Source organism: Ochlerotatus camptorhynchus, unplaced genomic scaffold (assembly GCF_037179485.1).
Source record: "Ochlerotatus camptorhynchus isolate MF236.1 unplaced genomic scaffold, CSIRO-AGI_Acam_v1.1 ptg000179l, whole genome shotgun sequence".
Lineage (NCBI taxonomy): Eukaryota > Metazoa > Arthropoda > Insecta > Diptera > Culicidae > Ochlerotatus > Ochlerotatus camptorhynchus.
The window spans coordinates 987,355-1,010,599 of record NW_027040669.1 but is presented as its reverse complement, the minus strand read 5'-3'; the positions used below and the strand labels follow the sequence as shown (position 1 = coordinate 1,010,599).

The following is a 23,245-nucleotide window of genomic DNA, read 5'->3' as shown; positions in this document are numbered from 1 at the left end:
ATCAATATCAAGCATGATATTTTGTTCCAATATCACGCTTGATATTGCGAGCGCATGAGAGCGGAAAAATATCAATTGATTGCTGATTTTGCCAACACTGATGCCATGTCTCATTGCAGAAAGGACATTTTCCAAATGATTTGACGGTAGCGTGGCTTCGATGATCGTTGATCTTCGCGATTGGATTTCGTTGGAGCTACTGACTGGAGCACGGAACAATGACTCCGTAGAAAATCGACGATGTTTTTATAAATCGGGACTTCTTTGGAGTTATGATGAGTATCCCAAATTCTCAAGGTAGCAGCATCCAGGCGACTGCATACCATGTGCGCCAATATTGTACTCCAATCCGCTGTGTTTTAGCCAATTTTCTCCAACATTTGAAGATTCTTCTCAAATTCACTAATGAGGTGATTGAGTCCACTGTAGCTCTCGTTCCTCAGTCCTTTCACAGCGAAAAGTGCGTCCCATCCCATCCCATGCTACACTGTAATTAGCGGCAGAAAGCTCCACTGTACTTATCTCCTGCAGTGCATCACCAGCCAAAGATGATCGCAGATGGCAAAATTTATCCATCTCCATCAGCTGGGTGTAGGAAGCGATTAGGCTACGAAAATGAACGTCGGATCTCCGGAAGTTTGACCTTCGGGAAGCCACTTGCTGATGAGCTATTTGTTGTCAAATCTCGAGATGCTGATTTTTTAGCCATCTTTTCTAGAAGATCTGCTTTTATGTCACAGTACCGATCTTCAAAATCGCTGAGAGCCTTTTTATTTCTTTCGATCTGGTCATCGTTCGTCTTTACCGTTGAATCCTCGCTTGGGTTGATCTCATCCAGTAGAAGCTCGATCTTACTCCGGACCTCGAAATACTCCTTGTAAACCGCTTCTAGAACTTGTAGACGAACTCCAGTTTTCCTTTCATCTTTCAATGGACCATAATTCTCGACAAACCGCTCGATTACCTCCAAGGAGTTCAACAGCTGCCGTTCACGCTTCGTCAATGCACGCATTTCAGCTACCATTTTGGCGTACATCTATTACTTTTCACTTCACAGCAAAATCCACACTTTCACTGTCACTGTGACCAGCATCGATCCTATTCGATTCTGTTCGAATTTAAACACTGCATCACCAATGCATTAACACTCCCGATCAACTCGACGTTCCACTAACTCGGTCTCGCGAAGCATAAATTTGAATGACTTGCAACCCAACAGGTGACAGCAGCAAAGGATACAAAGGATAACAAGTTTATTCAAGGGGACGAAAACAAAGTGTTAATTCCGCGACGGTCGAGGGAGATCAGACACTGATAGTATTGGCATTTCGGTTTGGTGGTATTGGCAGAAGTAGAGAGAAAATTTTCCATTACTAGGGATGCACATGCATCGATACTTCTCTACTTGTCTCGCTCGAACACATTCCAAAACGGAAAGAGTTAATATCAAGAGCAAATTTTCATTACGTCGAATGTAACAAAGGTAAACAAAGTCGAGCTATCAGTGTCAATCGATTCTCCTGCTATTACACTATGTACTGTCCGAATATAGGATCAAACCCCATTTTTAAATTTATTTACCAGTCAAATTACTTTTCGACGTAATCACCTTCCGATCAAAATAGTTTTCGATGTTACTTAAGTCACCCAATTTCTATGGAGATGCCGTTTGACTTAAGTAACAGCGCTGAGAAACCCGTGAAAAGTGTACGTTCGTCGTTTCGCTTTCTCATTATTAAAGTGAATAAATCGAACTGTTTGTTGCTAAAATGATTTCGGTGGTCCTAAAATGATGAATGGGCTGCACGTAAGGAGACGTAATTGATAATTCTCCCGAATATCCTGGTAAATACACTTTGACTTAAGTAACAATAGGGGCCACCAAACGACGTATAATAACTTTTGACTCAAAAACCAGTATTTTTTAGCATGAAAGCTAGCGATTTGCATTTGTATGATTAAAACCCTGCTAAATATGTTAAAAATTGCTATCTCTATGAGATTATATGTGTTTACTTGAAAATAGGAATAACTTTTCGGTCATCAAAACAAAACCTTATTTTTCTCGGATTGGTGCAAATATTACTTACGACATAATGAAAATTTGCTCTTGATATAATAGATGATTGATCAATTAAAAGAACTAAATGATCTTCACATTTTGTTCCGTCCACTAGCGGTCATACGTCAAGCTTCCGTTCGTGCCCTTAGGCACAGACCCTTCTACTTTTTAATCATCCCCAGGATCTCGAAAAATCCTGCGAAATAGATTTGTATTTCCCGATTCCCGGTATTTTGATTTGATTGAAAACTCTCCACACGACTTTGGAATGGGCACATTTAAATTTAGATAGGAATAAACTACCCAGATGCAAACGGCGCCGGTGGTGTAGTGGTAAGCGTGATTACCTCTCACCCCAGCAGGCCTGGGTTCAATCCCAGTCGGCGCCGCCGGGATGTTCTGAGGCATAACATCTCTGATCACGCCTTCCTTCGGATGGGAAGTAAAGCCGTTGGTCCCCGGTTCATGAGTTGATGGGTCGATAGGTAGGGTCCAGGTGTGGGAGCTGCCTTCCTGGCACGTCGGTAGCATTGGTGCTCAGCACGGAAAACAAGATCGACGGAAAAAAACAAACCAAAGGAAAAAAAAAAAAAAAGACCCAGATGCCGTATGAACCGCACTATGTTATTACCGTTTGAAAAATGACACTCACATCGTAGTAGGGGCGTTAGGTTTCGACGAAATTCAATGCTTTTCTTTTTCAATTGGACATGAACATTTTTTTTCTTCGAAAGCAATTGTAACTGCTGCGACACCATCATCGGTCGTCATTTACATCTAATTAAAAAAAAATCATTGATTTTGCCATGCCCTTCCCGGCTGCCGAATTTCAGTTTATTGGAAATTGCCACCTCCGGAGAAAGCTGTGACGACGTTAGAGAGTCAATTCCACAGGACAAATTTTCAACATGCTTTCTAACATTTGCATCGACAATACAATACTTGTTGATTTCGATCGAAGCGATATTTTTTCGACATGTACACAGATTTCAAAACGGAATGGATTTGAGTAAAACAAAATTAGTCAAATTTTATTCTGTCATTCAAACCCCGTTACTCAACCCATTCCCACACCTGTTGAAGCTGAAGCTTTAGTTGCCATGTGCCCTGGAATAAATGCCTGATTTGCTTTGAAATGTTCCACCCAATTAGGTGGTAATTGAAGGATTGTTCCCTGCTACCGGCTAATGAACGCTTATTTGATTGATGATTAATTCTGAAAGGCCTCCTCTCAGGATCAATTTGATCCTAATTTGCCGAGCCATTCCGCGGAAGAGCACGTGACCAAATAAATTGAAAAGCGTTTTATATAACATCTGTTTCCGAGAGGAAGCCGGATTGTTGAAAAGCTAGATATTCTCTCGATTTGCAAAACAGGTTCAAACTTTGTTCGGGGAAAAAAGTTCTATCGTGATACTTTTGCTCCGTAGACACCCACTTGCACCATCAGCCAGCTGCTAAGTAAGTTGGTGCACACATCACTCCAATCCTCAGAAGACATCAAACAGGCTTTTTTTTGCGAAAACTGATCTACTCCATTCCATCAAGTACATTCATCATTAGCTGGAGCAAGTTTGCCTTGTGCAGGAAAATGCAAAACGCCGTGACTTTCCTACTCGTTAAACAGAGCTCTGTCACAAACAGCCGCCGGCATCGAACATCGACCTTGGTAAACATCGGAAGCTGGAAATTGGAAAAGTTTCCATTACCCGTTCTCGTGCTGAGTTCCGTGCTGCACTGACTGAAGTTTTCCGCTGCATAACTTCCGAAAATCAAAATCTAATTAAAGATTTCCGAAGGTGCAGCCGCCGCCATCGTAAGCTGTCACCGTGCACACTCGGGTAAACGCTCCAATAGGACGTTCGAAGCGTTAGCGTTCCTATAGTTGTGTATGGAGCAACTATAGGAGCGTTTACCCTACCGCTTCGCGCTGGTGAAATTGAACTTTGACACAATGGAACTTGCTTGGCTTGGTGGTTAGGACCGGGTTCAAGCTATCAAAATCGTCAGTTATGTGACGGATATTAAAATTACCCATGCATCGCACAGTGGTCTAAAAGAGCCAAAACTTGCCTTTTTTCTTAGTTTCTGTGAAAACAGTCTTTTTAAGCCATATATTGCTTCGGAGAAGTTTGGGCACTTTGAAAGCCCCTTCTTTGGAGCTTAACCATTTCATGATTAATCCACCTAGCAGGGAGATGGAAACTTTACTTTTTTTTGTCGAGATAGCAAACTAGTGTTTTCAGCAAAGTTTTAGACAATATTAAAACAAATATTTTTGATCAAGACGTCAACCCTCTATCTCTTATGTTTATAGAGATATGTGATTTTTTTTGGAAACGTCGTCTTCAGTAAAAATGTATTTGCAAACTTTGCACTATGTTGCTAACTCGACAAAGAAAAAAGTATATTTGTCATCTCGCTGCTAGGTGGATTAATCATGAAATGGCTGCGCCCAAAAGAAGGGACTTTTATAGTGCACAAACTTCTTGGAACACACTATATGCCTTAAAAGGACCGTTATCGCATAAACTAAAAAACGCACTTTTTGGTACTTTTAGACCACTGTGCATCATAAAGACTCCATTGTCGATGTCATGGAAAGCCGATATCAACAGAAGTTCGAGAACGTAAGAGAAGATGTACCTGTGGCGCAGACTGGACCCAAAAAATACCTTGAAAGTAACCAAAAGAGATGCCGAAGAATATCCACTAACGACGAAAAAAAGAGATAGTTAAACGGGAAAATAAGGGGAGCGGAAAAAAAATGCGTAGATCACCAACAGATTTAGTGGATGGCTTACTGTCAAAAATGAGAACATGATGGACTAAGAATTGTTAATGGCTAGCCAGATGGGCTAGTTTAAAGGGGTTCCCCTAACCTCTGGTCTAGCCACGGAGATCGTCTGGGGTGGGCTACACTCCCCAAGCAACAATTATGGTTTTATGAGGGTTCTGTAGACCATGATTTAGAATTGTAGAATGCTTTACAACCACGATAAAACTAGCAATGTTACTTGGGTCGGCTCTTTTGTTGGCTAGCTCGAGCTTGAAACCCTAGAGCTTCAAGGTCGGCTCCTGGCTTGTCGATACTAATCAGAAGCACAGAAGACCTATTAATCACTTTTTAATAATTTATTGTTTCACTCACTTGTTAAGTCTGTAGTGTTGTGTGTAGATTACTGGCCAGCGATGACGGGATTCTCCAGTGGGTGGGTTTTTTCGGCGGCGGATGAACGGACTGTTCACGGTGGATACCGGTGCTCGACGGTTGCCACGACGGATGTTGCACTGGGGCTTGATCGGGTGATCGACGGTAGTCTCTCAGTGGTCGTCGGTGTATTACCGATGGACGCTTGCTACACGGATGTTGGCGTGTTAACGGACGCCCTCGTGGTTTAGCCCGTAATTAATGGGTCCTGAGGGGAATATGAGAGGTGGTCTTAGGCCTGGGAATTCCGCTACCGGGTTATTAATAGGATCCTGCCTGACTCCGTAATCAGTGGTATTAGCCGGTATTTGTTGGCGACTCTGTATATTTAACTTCTTCTCAAAACTTATAACAAACTTGGCAGATCGATCTATCTCGCGCAATGGCTGAAGTGAAAGAGAACCTTCTCTACAGTTTGACCCAGTAGCTTCCCCCTTGACCTAAGCCCATTTCCACCTCCCTCCCTTTTTTCCACCACCCCTTGTCCATATCCTTCTCCTGTTTCCAACGCCCACCTTCATCCTTACTCCTTCCCGTTATGTGTTTTGTGTTATGTGTTGTTGGTGTGACTGGGTTACAATATTTAATTGGACCGCTTCGTTTGCGAGTGGTCTTTCATTTGATTTACATATTTAATTATATTAACATTCAAAAACAAGACAATATTGCATACCAGAAACTGACATAGGGGAATTTACGTATTCTCGTCAGTCTAAGCAGCGTCCGAACTTCTATTAGCGATTTCTCAGCGTCACACACATACATGACAGGTTTGTTTGTTGACATTTATCTGCTGCTTGCTGTTCAACCAATTCCAATCGACAGAATTGATCAAAACGGGTTGAACATGTTTTTACAACGCTCCAAACTTCTCAGGTGAGTGTGACTATTGTCGGCAGTCTCTTTTTATTCGGCACCCTTTCCATTTGAACTGCGTGCTAACCAGCTGTTCTATTATCGGCAACTCGAAATCAGCCGTATTTTGTAGTGTGTATTTATATTTAATTTAAAGAAAAATATGGCATAACAGGATTGCACAGTCGTAAAAATGTAATCAAATTGAAGCTGAAAAGGTAAGGAATCGGCTTAATACATTCAGCAAAGAGTTTTGATGGGAAAATACAGTGAAATTAACGTTTCAATTTCGGTTGCCGAAAACAGTCAATGGGTGCCGAAGCCATAATTTACCCTACTGATTTAATTCACAATGAGTACACATATACCCTATTCTTCTCTCTCACTCTCGCTATCTCCTGATTTTTCTCGCTCGGATTGAATCAATAGGGTACAGGAACCAAAACGGTAACAGAATAGAGCTCCAAAAGAAACAGGAAAGTTCAGAACTTTTGGGAAGGTTGAAGTTATTTAAGGGTAACATCCGGAAAATTGAAGCAAGTTCCAAAAACTTCAACAAAAACCCACATAACTTTAGATTAATTCGACTAACTTAAAAAAAAATGCAGGAACTTTACAGATGTTTCAAGAAAAAATACAGAAAATTACAATGAAGTTGGGAGTCCCAGTTTCGTTCAGAACAACATGTAAGTTTTAAAATCTTAAAGGCTTGGCTCCAATATCTTGAGGGAAGTTCAATAAAGTTGCAGGAAATTTACTAAAGTTGCCAAAACTTCAGTTGGGTTTAAATGTCTTAAGGAATGTTCCGGGAAAATGTGAAATTTTTGAATCTTCAGGGCAGTTCCATTAAATTCAGGAAAATAGCGAGACCTTAACGAAATTTTTAAACTTAATGATTGTCTAGACATCATCAGGAAAGTTTAGAGAACTTGAGAAACATTACTAAAACAAGACACGACGGTTGACGTAGACTACTTAAGTGAACTTCTCGTGCATTTTTTTTTTTGACGTAGGACTACGTCTGTGATTTCTATATGGGGGTACACTTAGTCAAAACCGAAAATGGAATATGTAACAAAATTATGAAAGATTTGGAACGATAATAGCTCAGCTGCCTCTGGGCCAATTTCGACAATTTTATCTCCAATCGACCAGATATATTTCTACGCTTCTGCTAAATTTAAGACTTTAAATTTTTCAAAATATCACTATTGTAAATTCGGAGATGAACCAGCGTCTGGCTGAAAATCTCCTTAATAAAGACAACCAACCAACCAACCTATTGTAAATTGTACGAATGTGCAACTGTAGCCATGATAATTCAAATTAACACCGATTGCCTGCGAAAAGCGATTTTCCTAGCACAGATTTCAAAGTTGAATTCCATCCGGTCTCACCAAACGGTGTTTATTAAATCACTGCGTGGTGAGTGGTGGTGTTCTCCAGTACACAACGAAAGGCTCCCCGCAAGCAGCTAGCTATCAAGGCTGCTCACAACCGTTGATCGGATTCAGTTACAATCACCGTGTGTGGTGGTGTCCGGTCTTCGACATCAGCAGCAGCAGTTGCGCGTCATACAAAAGAGTATAAACAGAGAGAACCCCGTTCAAATTCCTATTCCTACACAAAACACAAGCTCCTGCTGCAGTTATCAATTATTTGTTTTATTCATTATATAAGACCACGTAGTCCTACGTCCCCATTGCGTAAAACCCCACAGGGCTGTTTTTTGTAGTTTTTATATTGATTTAAAGTACAGTAGAAGTAACCTATTATATCGGTTCTATGTACATATTTTGGATTTTATACTAGTAAAACTTGGCCAAACTCAGGACCTCTTAAAAATGCGAGTACATTTGGTTCCTAAATTACAATTAGATATGATTATTAAAATAGGAACATATGACGAAATATAAACAAGTTCCCCACCTTAACTTTTGATTTCTGAAGGGTTATGAACCTGAACCTGTAAACCCCTCCGAACATACGTTAACTGTTTTAAGTAGCTCTGAAGCAAAGAAGAGAGTGGAGGTTAAATTTTATAATAACGCAACAGGCAGTTGTAATTTCTTTATCACATGGCGGTACTTTCAATATTGATCAAAATGTTGGTTGGTCGCTGACATATAGCGAAGTAGGGGAAAAATGGGTATAATGATCATGTTCTCCAATTTGGAGGTCAACCCTATCATGCATCATTATTGTATACTTTACAGCGCATTCGTAGAATCGTGCAAACTATATGTAGAATATGTAGTCCCTCCTACATGGAGAATTATGCTATGGTACCTTGCTGTGGCGTGCTATGCCCCACCCCCATCAAATAATAATAATTATAATCGAGGCGACACATAGCAAGCCGCTCTACAGCATAATGTTCAAAGTTGGAGGAACTTACAATGCTAATCTTCTTCTCTTCTTCTTCGCATATCAAGCTTGTTGCTTATCGCATATTAGCTTATTGGGTGCTCTCAACTTAGTGTTCTAGATGCACTTCCACAGTTATTAATTGAGAGCTTTTGATGCCAATACCGATGCATGAATTTGTGTATTGAGTGGCAAGCTGATGATAATCTATGCCCAGGTAAGTCGAGAAAATTTCCAATCTGAAAGATTCCCTCGACCGGACCGGGAATCGAACCCGCTGCCTCCGGCTTGGTAATACCGTATCTTTACTGACTACACACTTAGAAATACCTAATCTTACACGTGACGGAATCCATCTTTGACATAAAAGATGAGACGTAAACAAACATGTCATGTAAAATTAAGTGCTCCGAGATTGAAAAGTTCGAAAGTACGCTTAATTGAGCTGAATTTCGCGTCTACTATCACTCAATTTTATGTCAAAATTGACGTTCGTTTATGTCAGTCTCAGAGCATTTAAACTTACATCAATTTTTCTAAGTTTGTAGGCTATGAGGCCCTAAATCTAAAAGCATAAATAGTGGTACCACAGACAAACAGACGTAACTCTTTGAATAAGTTTTTCTTGAAAACATTGTACCGTAAAACGGGGTACCATTGATAGTTTTTTTTTATATCCTAAATATTGAATGTTTTTCAAAATTTATTATTTTAAAACACTCTTCAAACTTTTTAAAAACTATATACGAGATCAACGTAAACACCCTATGCTACAATGTGGTAGCAATGTTTCGAATTCGTAAAAAGCACAGAGAGTAAATTTAATCATTACATTTTCTTATCAAAGCTACCCGCATTATCAACGATACCCCGTTTTACGGTACCTCAATAAATAGGACATCTCTCAGGCTTCTCGCGGAAAATAAGCTTGCTCGTTATGTCGCTGATAATGTTGCATGCAAGGTAAACAGAATATATAGAAACGTCAAAGTGTTCCGATGCCAGCGCTGCGGTGAGAAGTTCACGCAATAGAAAATATACAAATCAATCGTTAAATGCGTGAAAGATAATCCAGAATTAAGTGTTACGTCTGTTTTTTCTGTAGTGGTACCGTCTGATAAATGTGCACTTAAAGGGTGATACGGTCAAAATTTGGTCAATATCAACTTGACGTATTTCTTTCAATTTTGCATTTAAAAAACCTGAACACCCCTCATTTTGAAGGTGTGTGTGTGTAGAATGTTGCTCCTATTTTTATTTTGGAATTCACTCTTCAGTTGTCAAAATGCCGTCCAAGCAAGAAGAGCAGCGTATCAAAATTTTGCTCGTGCATCGCGAAAATCCGAGCTACTCGCACGCAAAGTTGGCAAAATCGCTAAAAGTTGCCAAATCAACCGTTACAAATGTAATTAAAGTGTTTTGGGAACGTTTGTCGACAGCCAGGAAGTCTGGATCGGCGGGAAATCGAAAACCGGAAGCCGCTGAGACGACAAAGAGAGTTGCCGGTAGTTTCAAGCGAAACCCTAACCTCTCTCTCCGAGATGCCGCAAATAAGCTGGGTGTATCGTCTACAACCGTGCATCGAGCCAAAAAACGAGCCGGACTATCGACTTACAAGAAGGTAGTGACTCCAAATCGCGATGATAAACAAAATACGACGGCCAAAGCGCGATCCCGGAGGCTGTACACGACGATGCTGACGAAGTTTGACTGCGTGGTAATGGACGACGAAACCTACGTCAAAGCCGACTACAAGCAGCTTCCGGGGCAGGAGTTTTATACGGCAAAAGGAAGGGGAAAGGGAGCAGATGTTTTCAAGCACATGAAACTGTCAAAGTTCGCAAAGAAATATCTGGTTTGGCAAGCCATCTGCACCTGTGGCTTGAAAAGCAGCATTTTCATAGCTTCCGGGACTGTCAACCAAGAAATTTACGTGAAAGAGTGTTTGAATAAACGTCTGCTGCCTTTCCTGAAGAAACACGGTTGTTCCGTACTGTTTTGGCCGGATTTGGCATCTTGCCATTACGGTAAAAAGGCCATGGAGTGGTACGCCGCCAACAACGTGCAGGTGGTTCCCAAGGACAAGAACCCTCCCAACACGCCAGAGCTCCGCCCAATTGAGAAATACTGGGCTATTGTCAAGCGGAACCTAAAGAAGACCAAAAAAACTGCTAAGGGCGAGCAGCAGTTCAAGGCAAACTGGCTTTCTGCGGCGAAGAAGGTGGACAAGGTGGCTGTACAAAATCTGATGGCAGGGGTCAAGCGTAAGGCCCGGCAATTCGGATTTGGAAAAGTGGAAGCCTAACTGAATATTTTTCCTGAATTTTATACTAATTGAACTTGAAAAAGAAATTTAATTTGATTTTTTAAATAAACGATTTCACCGATTTACACGCGTTTTCCCTTGACCAAATTTTGACCGTATCACCCTTTAGTACTAAAATTTGTAACCAGGAATAGGGAAATCACTTTTTTCTCACCACAGAAACACCCCGTTTTCTTAAGCAAGATGATGGACGAGCGTTCACAAAACGCACAAAATCTTTAAATGAAGTAATATTTAGTGACATTTTTTACTCAATCAGTAGATAAAAGATGTACCGAGAATTGGGAGGGATTAGAAGCTAAAATGTTCTGAAATTTCATATAAAATAGGTGCAAAATTATGCTCCTCGTTTTTTGGGGTGCTGTCATGTGTGTTCCCCTTTGAAAAGTTGTTCCTCTATCTGTTAGTATTTGCCACTTGGCTTTCGGTATGATAAAATCAACTCAACTGCTCGCCTCCGTGTCAGAACTAAGAATCATTTTATTACTTCTCTCTTATGCTAACTTAACCTACCTAGCGGTGGCGGACGTGACCCTTTCTGCTGGATCAGCACAAACTGCGTTCGCTGCCCGAGTGGCGTGATCGCGTTTATGCTGATCTTTTTGTTTACATACATTTTATCGTCCGTCTGCGCATTGCTTGCGCAGGGCCGTATCCACCACACGCCCTATCCGAATGAAATTTAAAAATTTATTCAACAGAATAAGTTTTTAAATTGTTTTTGAATTATTTATGTTGAGTTTTTTTTTTGTATCAAGATTGTATAATATAATTGTTTTACTATATAAATGTGTGTAACATAATTGTATATAATTGTAATATAGATGTATTAGTTATGAAAATGTGTTTGTAATATCTTTCTCTTTTTTTTTTTTTTTTTTTTTTTTTTTTTTTTTTTTTTTCGGTATTGTTGTTTCCACATTAAGAAACTATTTCGAGTTAAAAAAATTTTTAATCCTATCCTTATGAATGATATCCGTGTTATTCCCTATTTGGATCTTTATATTGGAACCTAACTCCTCAAGGACCTGATATGGCCCTTCATATTTAGGCTCCAATTTAGACCCCACTTCTCTCTTTACCAGGACCTGTTGTCCCTTTGCGAAAATTTTGTCTCTACATCCTTGCTTGTTCTTTTCTACCCTAGTTGCTTTCCCTTTCAGAAGACTTTTTCTAGCTTCTATTTGGGACTTTTGCAACTGGAATTTCAAAATACTAGCATAATCGTCTACATTGTAGACAGGGTCGGTCTCATTCTGTTCTGTTAGGTTTGATGGAAGTGTGCAAAGCTTCCCAAATACTAGTTCATATGGAGTCTTGCCCGTTGCACTATGTACCGTTGTATTATAAGCGAACTTATAATACGGTACCCAGGCAGACCAATTTCCGTATGAGTTTCCCGTTTGGATACGAAGAAAATTTCCCAAGACTTTGTGGGAATTTTCCAACGATCCGATTGTTTGGTGATGATAGGCGGTAGAGTTCAACTTCTCTACCTTTAGTTGATTACATATTTTAACAAATAGAGCAGACATAAATTCTGTCCCTCTATCTGTTAAGATTTGCGTTGGAACACCGTAATTTAAAATGACATTATCGACGAATGCTTTGGCCACAGCATCTGCCGATTTGTCCAAAATTGGTGTTGCCGTAATGTATTTGGTTAAATCGCATTGGGTTGTCAAAATATATTGATTCCCTTGCGCGTCTGGTAGAAGAGGACCTACAAGGTCCAAGAAAATTTTCTCGAACGCCGAACTGGCCGTACTAGTCAACTGCATTGGTTGTCTAGTATTTTGGCTTTTGTTCTTTTGGCATTGAGGACAATTTTTGATAAAGGATGCGATATCACTATCCATGGACTTCCAGTGATATCGCTGTTTGATGGTGTTGGTTGTTCTCTTGATTCCCGCATGCCCTGCAGTTGGCAATACGTGGAAATCGTTTATTACAACCTGTTGGTCTTTTTTGTTCGTAATTTCCGTGATTTTCTTTCCTATTATAAAAATAGGTGGCATGCCACTAACTTGGAGGGCTTCAATCTTTTCCCTCAACGATTTTGCTTCGTTCGAACATTTCAGTGTAAGGCCTATAATTTTAGTTGCTCTCGCGAAGTCCACTAATCGTTTCATCACTCCCCGTAGGTGAGTTAATGACGTATTAGGCTCGATAGAGAGAACTCCTTTCTTCAGTTGCTCATCAATTGTTGTTTCTGTAGCTTGGCTATTTTTGTCGCTGTTTTTGGGCCCAATTTGTATTTCTATGTAGTTAAGTTTTTCTTTCTCATCTCCTGCCTTTAGTTCATCTGACGCCTGCTGTTTCTTGGCTTGAGCTCTTGTACACACCAAACCAGTCTGCGGTGTGAGAGCTTTCAAATCTTCTACGGAAATTCGTGATAACGCGTCCGCTACCACATTTTCCGTGCCCTTTTTGTACATTACGTCAAACTTATACTCCTCCAGAGCGAGACGAAACTTGGTCAGTCTGCTCGAAGGGTCAGTTAATGTAAATAAATATACTAGCGGTCTGTGGTCTGTATACAATTCGAATTTTCTACCATACAGATATGGTCGAAAATGTCGAATCGCCCAGACTAGACCCAAAAGTTCTTTTTCAATGGTGCTGTAATTCTTTTCAGCACTGTTCAGGGCTTTGCTTGCAAATGCAACTGGCCTAGCATTTTGGTTGCTTAGGACTGCACCCAATGCCTTACCTGATGCATCTGTATGCAAAGTAAAAATGTTTGACGGGGAAAAATCAGGGTAGTCAAGGACAGGCGGGTTCATGAAGCATTCCTTCAGAAACTGGAAGGAGTGTTCACACTCGTCTGTCCAGACGAACTCCACATTTTTCCGCGTTAGTTTATTCAAAGGACTGCATAATTTGGCAAAATCCTTTATGTGTTTGCGGTAGTAGTTCGCAAACGCTACGAAGCGCTTTACTTCGTCGGCTGTTTGAGGACTACTCCACCTTTTTATGATTTCGATCTTCGAAGGATCTGGCTTAATTCCTTCGACAGATACTAGATGACCCAAATATAATAACTCGGTCTTTAAAAAATTACACTTTTGCGGATTTAGTTTTAGGTTGGTATGTCTTAACCTTTCAAAAACTTCCGCGAGGTTTTTATTGTGTTCCTCTAAAGTTTTTCCAAAGATGATTATGTCATCCAGATATACAAGGCACTTTTCCATGTTGAGACCTGACATTGCTACGGTCATTAGTCTGGAAAATGTTGAAGGGCTTACTTTTAGTCCCATAGGGAGACGAGTCATTTGGTACTGACCCCTATTAGTACTAAAAGCTGTCACCGATCTATCTTCAGGTCTTAACTCACACTGGTAGTAACCCTGAGATAGATCCAGATGCGAAAAATATTTCGCTCCGGCTAACGACTCAATTACCTCTTCTATGTTAGGAAGTGGAAATTTGTCGTCTTGCAGTGCGTTGTTGAGCTTGCGATAGTCAATAACTAATCGCCATTTTCTTTTATCATCGGTCGATTTCTTTGGAACTAGGAACAACGGGCTGTTCCATTCTGAAACGGCGTCTTCAATGATTCCTTCATCGATCATTTTATCCACTTGCCTTTGGACTTCCTCCTTTTGGGCTTGTGGTAATTTGTAAGGCCTGGTGTACACTGGGTGTACATCTGGCTTTACCGTGAGTGATGGCTGGTAAATTCTTGTCACCGATAATTTGTCATTCTTCAGACAAAAAATATCGTTATATTTCATGCACAGCTTTTGAATAACTGGCTGGTCTTTCGGGTTGATCCCATCAAGGTTCAACTCCGATAAAAGCTCGCCCACTCTCGCATCATTATGCTTGGAAGCGCTTTCGATTTCTATGACATCATAGTTTTCGAAAGGCTTTGTTGAAATGGTTAAATTCTCAATTTTTACAGGCTTATTTTTAACGTTCATCATACGGACAGGGATCTTTCCCTGCACCGGTTGCACAATTGCACCCGCAATAAAAACATGAGGCTTTATTTCCTCATTCAAAATCACCAACGGTTTGGAATACCGGGTGTCTATGAAGGTAACGACTTCTGTTCTGGGAGGTACTATGAAGTTTTCCTCATATCGAGGCGCTCTTAGCGATAGCGTAGAATGTTCAAAATCGATTTTCGCACCAAATTTTTTCAAAAAATTTGTGCCGATTAGACCAATTACACTGGTTGGTAAATGATCTACCACGTGAAAAGTTATAGGATATACTAACTGTTTATATTCCAAATAAGTATCAACCGCTCCCAAGGTGTTGGTAATTCCATTTATACCATACACCTCTATGGTACGGAATGGATCAATGCATCTGTTCAAATTTTTTGTTAAATAACGTTGATCTATGAGACAGCATGATGCACCACTGTCCACTATCAACTTAAAATTTTTGGCATCGATTAGAAAATCTAACCGTAATGCTCTATTAGTATTGATCGAATTAGCGAAAAAACTCCCCTACGTTTGCTTCTTCTCGGGGTTGTTGCTGTTGCGACGGCTGTGGTTCTTCAGCCACGTTCGCATTTCTTCTGCGGTTACTGTTGTTGTTGCTGTTGTTGTTACTGCTATTATTGTTGTTATTTCCGTGATATCCACCACGGTTGTGATTCTGATTTCGATTGTTTCCATGGTCGTCACGGTAACCTTGATTATTTTGGTTACCCCGATAACCATTGTTGTTTTGATGCGGTCGATTGTTGCGACCATTCCCGTCGTAGTTTCGGTTACCGCCACGATTACCATGGTAATTGTTACCACGGCCTCCGCGGTGGTTACCTCTACGGTTTCCCCTGTTGAAAAATGGAGGTTGATAACCCCCCTGAGCCCACATTGCGGACTCAGCGGATGCATGAGGTTGCACCTCCAATGCATCCGAAATAGCAGCAGTCAACGTCTTTGGATTCCTAGATTTCACTAGGTAAGCTGCTGATTGATCCTTAAGACCGTTTATGAAGGTTTGCACTGCTATGGGTTCCACTACTGGCTTCGCTGAGGCCTCAGTGGTGAAGGGCACACCCTTCGAAACCCATGCGGACGCTAATTTGGTAGCGAGCTTTTCTACCTCGCTGCCAAAATCCGTCACTGTTTTGTTCTTTTGCTTCAAAGCTCGTAATTCAGCCTCCACCGCAATAGGTGTAAGTTGAATTGCGAACTTTGTTTTCAAGGCAGTTGTCGCATCTGCCAGTGTTTGGGTTCCATCAATGGATCCCCTCGCGGCACCAATTAACCGCGATTTCAAAAAATTAATAAAATTGGCCTCCGGGACGGTAGGATCGTCCTCCCGAAGAACCTGCACGCTATCCAACCAGGATTGTAGCGTGGCTGCATCCCCGTCGTATTTATCCACGACGCGGATTGCCAAGCTAAGATCCAGTTTGGGCGGCATTATGGGCTTAGTTTTTTCTTCGTCAGATTCGCTTTCGGATTCTTCTTCCTGTTCACCTTCTGCTTCTTCTTCCTGTTCACCTTCTGCTTCTTGTTCTTCTTCTCCTTCTTCTCCGTCTTCCTCCTCTTTTCTTATGAAAAATTGGTTAACTTGCAGCCTAAATGCTGCGAACGCGTTGTCAATCTTCTTGTTTGCTAATGACAGTACAAACTTTTGCAGTGAAGTTACGTGTCTGAGCACCGTATCCTTCTTTTTGGAATATTGGGGGCTCGTTGCGTTAACTGTGGCAACAGCCTTTAATAAATTTTTCACTACTGTCTCTTTTTCTACATATTGGTCCATGTATGCCTACAATGTGACCTAACATAGACAATTCAGAGGATTTGACTCAAGAAGTTAGAAGGTTTTCAGAAAATATCTTAAAATAGCTTCATAGTGTGAAATAATGGCTTCGGTTCGTCTTGCTTTGCTAATCTTCCACAATGGAGAACTTTAATACCAATTAGGGAACACAGTGACGACCTGATTTCTCGAAATAATTTCTTATGTGATATCAATGTATGTTTCGGAAAAATTTCCAACTTTAAATGCAAATTTACGCTCTTTTAGTCATGTACTCAATTCATTAGCAAGAAAATCGACAAATGAGTAAAGCAATAGAGAATCATGTAGATCGATATAATCGTAAATAAGTAATTATAATGCACAAAACAAAAATTTCCACTGCCTATATAAATATTGGGAGTCCTATTAGTAGAACTCTATTAGATTTACACTTGAATGCATTGAGATTATTTTTTTTTCTCTTCTTGTAAACATTGAATATTGGAAAAGGTTCTAGAACACACCTTACTTGTTACTAGTGTTATGCAACTTGATTATATGATTATGTTTTCCGATATCAGTTCATTTTATCAGGCACTTACTATCGCTTCCCTTTTTGTTCTGCAAACCGGCAACGACGACGATGACGACTACGTTCTCGTCGTTACAGCACGGCGACTCACTTAGGGCTTCACAGCATCTACGGTCATCTTGAGGCCGTTGTAGGCCCAGTTTAAGTCCTCGATGAGGCCTGCCGACCTTATCCTCAGGGCAGCTCCTGCTGCCAGGTTGTATACCGCTTCAAAGATTGCACGCTTCGCGGCCATCACTTCCACAGATAGTTTTTTTGTCTCTACGGGAAATTCGTTCCCAAAACTTTTTTTTTTCGCGTTCAAATTGCTCTATCGCTTGAGCAACTATAAAGAAATCGATACTGTCCACATGTTCAATGTTTTTTTTTTTTTTTTTTTTTTAATTTTTGTTCACTTTGTCTTTTACGGTTCGCCTTTTTTTTCTTCCATGCGCACTCGTGGGGTGGCACTTGAATATCGGTCAAAGTTTTGTCAATTTACTTATTGAGAGGAGTCCGTCTTCAAACCTTAAACTTGCGCATTCACACGGCGTGCCGCCCTCTCGGCAACGCGCTCAGTGTTGTGGCGGTTGATCTTCGCTACTCCTTTGAAAATCAAATAGCCAGCGGCAAAGACCGCCATGGCACACAGAGCCACTGTTTGGGTTGTATGATGTCCACACTGGGGCTGTGGCTGTCCCCCACTCGCGGCGGCTGGTGCGGCGACGATTTCGTCCGCACTGAACCAACCCATATTGTCACTCGCGGTTTCGCTTGATTACTAAATTTTTTCCACTGTTTTCACTAATTTAACGACCATCTATCAGGCTTGGCTGTTGTAATTGTAGTTTATTGGCCTGTTAACCACAGAAACTTTCTTTTCGCGACCGGTTGGTTTTCTGCCGCATCGCATCGCAGTGCACTCGCTGTTCGAACTCGATCAAACACACTTTGTGTTCGTCATTAATTATCACTTTTCGTCGCGGCGGCGGTAGCGTTCAATTAACGGCACACAATTTGCAGCACTCATCTACTGTTCCTTAGAGCTCCTGGCAGGATTGCCATGAAAAGTTGTTCCTCTATCTGTTAGTATTTGCCACTTGGCTTTCGGTATGATAAAATCAACTCAACTGCTCGCCTCCGTGTCAGAACTAAGAATCATTTTATTACTTCTCTCTTATGCTAACTTAACCTACCTAGCGGTGGCGGACGTGACCCTTTCTGCTGGATCAGCACAAACTGCGTTCGCTGCCCGAGTGGCGTGATCGCGTTTATGCTGATCTTTTTGTTTACATACATTTTATCGTCCGTCTGCGCATTGCTTGCGCAGGGCCGTATCCACCACACCTTGTTCGAAACAAAAAATCTAGTCTGGTCCAAGAATTTTAAATAATTTCTAGGGCTTTAGAACAAATGTCCAACAGCATAATTAATAATTTCAGGCAAAAATCGTTACTCTACTTTTCTTTTACTTTTCCTGGTCCGATTCCTAGCTCGGTTCGTGGCTGCTTGTTTCCAAATTCTTGACCGTCCCACACTTCTTGCCCCACTTGGGCTAACCACCTTGATTACTGTACTCCTATGCGTCTTGTACCGACAAACCCAATTTTTGCGGGATTGTTTTGAGGCATTCTTACAACGTGTCCCGCCCATCGTACCCGTCCAGCTTTCGCGACTTTCTGGATACTGGGTTAGCCATAGCGTTGCGCTAGCTCGTGGTTCATCCTTCTCCTCCATACACCGTTCTCACGCACCCCGACAAAAATCGTCCTAAGAACTAGTCGTTCGATAACACCCAGTGCTTACAGGTCCTCCTCTTGCATCGTCCACCTTTTGTGCCCGTAGAGAACTACCGGTCTTACCAGCGTCTTTTTCATGGTCCTTTTAGTACGGCGGTGAAGTTTACCCGAGCTCAGGGTCTTGTGGTGTCGGTAGTAAGCACGACTTCCGGCAATTATGCGTCTACGAATTTCTCTGCTGCAGTTGTTATCCGACGTCACCAATGATCCGAGGTACACAAAATCATCGACCTCCTCGAACTCATCTCCGTCGATTGTCACGCTTCTGCCCATGCTAGTCCTATCGCGCTCGTTCCTACAGCTAACAGATACTTTGTCTTCGACGCCCGCAGGTTTCATAACACCTTCTAGCGCAATGTTGAATAAGAGACAGGAAAACCATCGCCTTGTTGAAGTCCTTTTCGAGTTTCAAACGGGTCCGATAACGCACCTGATATCTTCACACAGCACTGCACACCATCCATCGTAGCCCTGATCGCTCTGGTCAGCTTCCCGGGAAAACCGTTCTCGTTCATAATCTTCCATAGCTCTTCACGGTCAATAGTATCATAAGCGGCATTGAAAACGATGAATAGGTGGTGCCTAGGGACTTGACGCTTTTGGAGGATTTGTCGCAACGTAAAGATTTGGTCCGTTGTCGATCGCCCGTCCACAAAACCGGTTTGATAACTTCCCACAAATCTGCTTGCTAGCGGCGATAGACGGCGAAAGATTATCTGGGAAAGCACTTTGTAGGCCGCGTTGAGAATAGTGATCGCTCGATAGTTTTCACATTCCAGCTTGTCGCCTTTTTTATATATTACTCCTTCCACTCCTTCCACTCCTTCCACTCCTCCGGTAGCTGTTCTGTATCCCAGATCCTGGCTTTCAGTCGGTGCAGACAAGTGGTCAACTTATCCGGGCCCATTTTGATAAGTTCCGCTCCGATACCATCTTTCACAGCTGCTTTGTTGTTCTTAAGCTGTCGGATAGCATCCTTAACTTCAACTATCGTGGGAGCTGGCATGTCCCCCTCATCCGCTGTACCGACGAAGCCATTCCTCCTGCCGCCTTGGTCCTTGATCCACCGTTCAGATGTTCATCGTAGTGCTGCTTCCACCTTTCAATCACCTCACGTTCGTCCGTTAAGATACTCCCTTCCTTATATCGACACATTTCGGCTAGAGAACGATACAGCTGCTTCATTTCTTCGCACTCCAGCTCTTCCAGGCTGCGTTTCTTATCCCGGAAAAGATGGGTTTGCTGTCTTCGCTTCTGTGTGTATCGCTCCACATTTTGACGGGTTCCTTGGTGCAGCATCCCAAAACCGTCTGACACTCCTGATCGAACCAATCGTTCCGTCGATTCCGTTCCACAAACCCAATGGCACCTTCAGCAGCGCCGTCAATTGCTGCTTTCACGTTGTTCCAGCAGTCCTCAGGAGGTGCTTCGATGAGCTTCATCCGACAACGCTGCGTCGAGGCATTGCGCGTTATTAGTTGCGACCTCGGGCAGCTTCAGTCGCTTCAGATTGTACCGTGGGAAGGCAAAAATCGTTGCAATCCTCAATAACAACGATTAGTTCCCTTTATACTTAGAGCACTTAGATATATATGCTTAAAATTAAGGCTAGTAAGTTACTGTAATAGCTGGCGCACCTAGACTAAAATGAAGTGTAAATGAATTTGAAGTTAAAATAAATAAAGAGTTGAAAAAAGAATCACATTCATATATTTGAATAATAACCACCATCCGAAAACAATATAAATCCGCTTAACCACTTGCCCTTTCTGTCTCTTTCCAGTTGGGTGTTCGGCGACTTCCTGTGCAAAATGTACCAGTTCGTTCACTCGCTGAGCTACACGGCTTCGATATTCATCCTGGTTGTGATTTGCATGGAACGGTACTTTGCCATCATCCATCCCATCACCTGCAAACAGATATTGACCTCCAGGAGGTTAAGGGTAAGTAACCAAACTATTTACCTTCCTACTACTGTAAATTGGACGTGACACGCTCTAATCAACGCAGTGCATTGAGCGTCAATTTTCTCTGCCTGTTATTTTCTTCAATCTGATGACCATTAGCGGTCGATTTGAAATTAGCTCGAAAATTCAATTAATCTATAAACCAGACCAACAGAGGTGAAAGCTTTGCCCTTGGGGTGCTTTGATGGGGTTCAGGCCCTTGATGGCAGTTAAATGAATCGATCCAAATCTACGACTCGAACCTATCACACGAAGTAGACTTTTTCACCCATTATAAATAGCATAGGATGTTTTTCAATCCAAGGATTTTTACTCAAGTTCAACAGAGTCGCAAAAAACTAGCTGCCATCAAATTAGCATTCAAGGAAAAATGGAAATTAACTACGTCCATTTCAAACATCGAACAGCAAGTGTACACACACACACACCCACACCCACACTTAAGACCTGTATCAGAGAAAAAGGCTCGCTTCCTTCCGAGTATGCAAAGCAACAGAGCAGCTTAGGGCGAAATTTCAACCCAACAGCTTCCGGATATAAATCATCGCTTATACCTAAGGTACAGGCTGTTCCGTTGCGGTTGTTGTCTTCTACTTCGCCAACCTCCCACACCCGCCTATAGGAAGCTAGCAATCCTTGCTCAATTCCTAGCGGTAGGATTACTGTCCTGGATTTCTGCTTTTTCTCCAGCTCCAGCGCTGCACTGGCACGGTAAAAGTAGTTAAGCTGCTTCTGCCTTCGCCGGTCCAGAGAAAATCAAATTAGGCAACCTGGGGACTTGACTGTTTTCAAGCGTAAAGAAGTTACAGTACGGTCGTCGGATAGTAGAGAGACGTTGATTTGAGTTGAGTTTAAGAAACTGGGTCATTTGTGTCCAGGAAAATGGGAAATTGGTTTGTACCATCAGAAAGTAATAAATTGCGTTTTATGGGCGGGTCTGGACATAAGTGGGTGCGAATGATGGCTTAACTGATTGAGTTTCCATTCGTTGGACATGCAGGCAATTATGCAGATGGAGGAAATGGATGTGTTGTCATTGCATTCATAGTAGAATTGAACTATTTAAAGCGATGTAAATCAATCTAATAAACATCCATTCATTAGCCGGAACACCCGCAAGCACTTCACTCGCCAACCATCCAATCGAAATAATTCATTAAGACTCCAAAATTAAAAAAGTTCACCGAGCACCAGTGCCGGAGGTACCATAACCTTCATTTCAATTAAAATATTCACAGTTCTACCTAGCAGAAAATCAAAGTTTTCATAACTCATTACAAAAGTACTTCCCACGTAGGGAAAGCACTTGCATCGCGAAGTATTCTCCGCAGATTTAATTTCAAACTATGGTTTCAAAAACTAACAGAACCACCAGGAACAAGCGCTGCGGCGTGTGCAACTTTACCATTGAAATGAGCGTTGGAAACTTTGGCAGTTGAAATATTTTTCTCCCCGTGTTGTGGTTTTCAGCTGGATGCAAGATCAAACACTAGCACCTCGCTTTCCGGTGACATTAGCATTGAAGTACTTAGTCAGTGCAGTGCGAAGTGAATATTAATCCAGCTGCCTTTTTCCTTACTGGATACTAAACTCTCAAACGGAAACCCGCAGGCACTTGAATATGAGCTTGGTAGTCTTATTTGCATACCATTAGCATGCACAGTTCGGTTGGATCAATTTCCGAAAGCTTCTGAAAGCTTGGAAAGGAAAACATATCTGCTTCCGATGGAAAATGCTTCCAACTAGCTCGACTCCATTCCGAACTAGTAGTCAGTTCCCAGAGGGAAAGCCATTTCAACTTAATGCCTTGTTCTTTCGATATTTTTGCATTTGAGTTGCAAAGTGAAGGGTTGTTCCGCATGTAATTGAGCAGTTCCCCTAAAGAAACGGGAAACTACGTTCTAGAGAGAGAGAGAGAGAAAGTGATCAATCTTCCATGAAATGAAAGAATGTTGTGGGGCTTCTTCGACTCCACTGAAGTTAGCCTGCACTGAAAATATTGTTTCGTTAAGGTTCTACAAAGGGTCATTATTTTGTTTACTTCTTCTTTTTGAAATATTCTTCGATCATCATTTTCTAAATGTATTGGTAAAATTCATTGGAAGTGCATGTCCCCACGCCAAAACTGCCCATTTTTCATAAATATCAACTGGTATGGTGAGGAAAACTTTACCATCTCTTTTCTTCCTTCATTTCAATACAACAGCAAATGTGATGTCACACTATCTAGTGGATAAGAATGTAGCAGACAAAACATAAGCACTGCCAGACTGCGCTGTATGCAAGTTTGTTTACACCCCTGAGCGGGAAAGTGTATAACAGGCTACGTGCACTGCTGCCATCAACCCTGTTAGTGTTGAATTCAATCT

At 41.6% G+C, this 23,245-nt stretch overlaps 1 protein-coding gene across 2 annotated transcripts in view; it reads left to right on the top strand.

Annotated features, from left to right (window-relative positions):
• TrissinR (Trissin receptor) overlaps positions 1-23,245 on the top strand; it is a 232,469-nt gene that overhangs the window by 174,398 nt on the left and 34,826 nt on the right. For both annotated transcript variants that reach the window (XM_065222853.1, XM_065222852.1), the window contains exon 4: positions 20,693-20,852. In XM_065222853.1, coding sequence (XP_065078925.1) covers positions 20,693-20,852 — 160 coding nt within the window. The remainder of the gene's footprint in view (positions 1-20,692; positions 20,853-23,245) is intronic.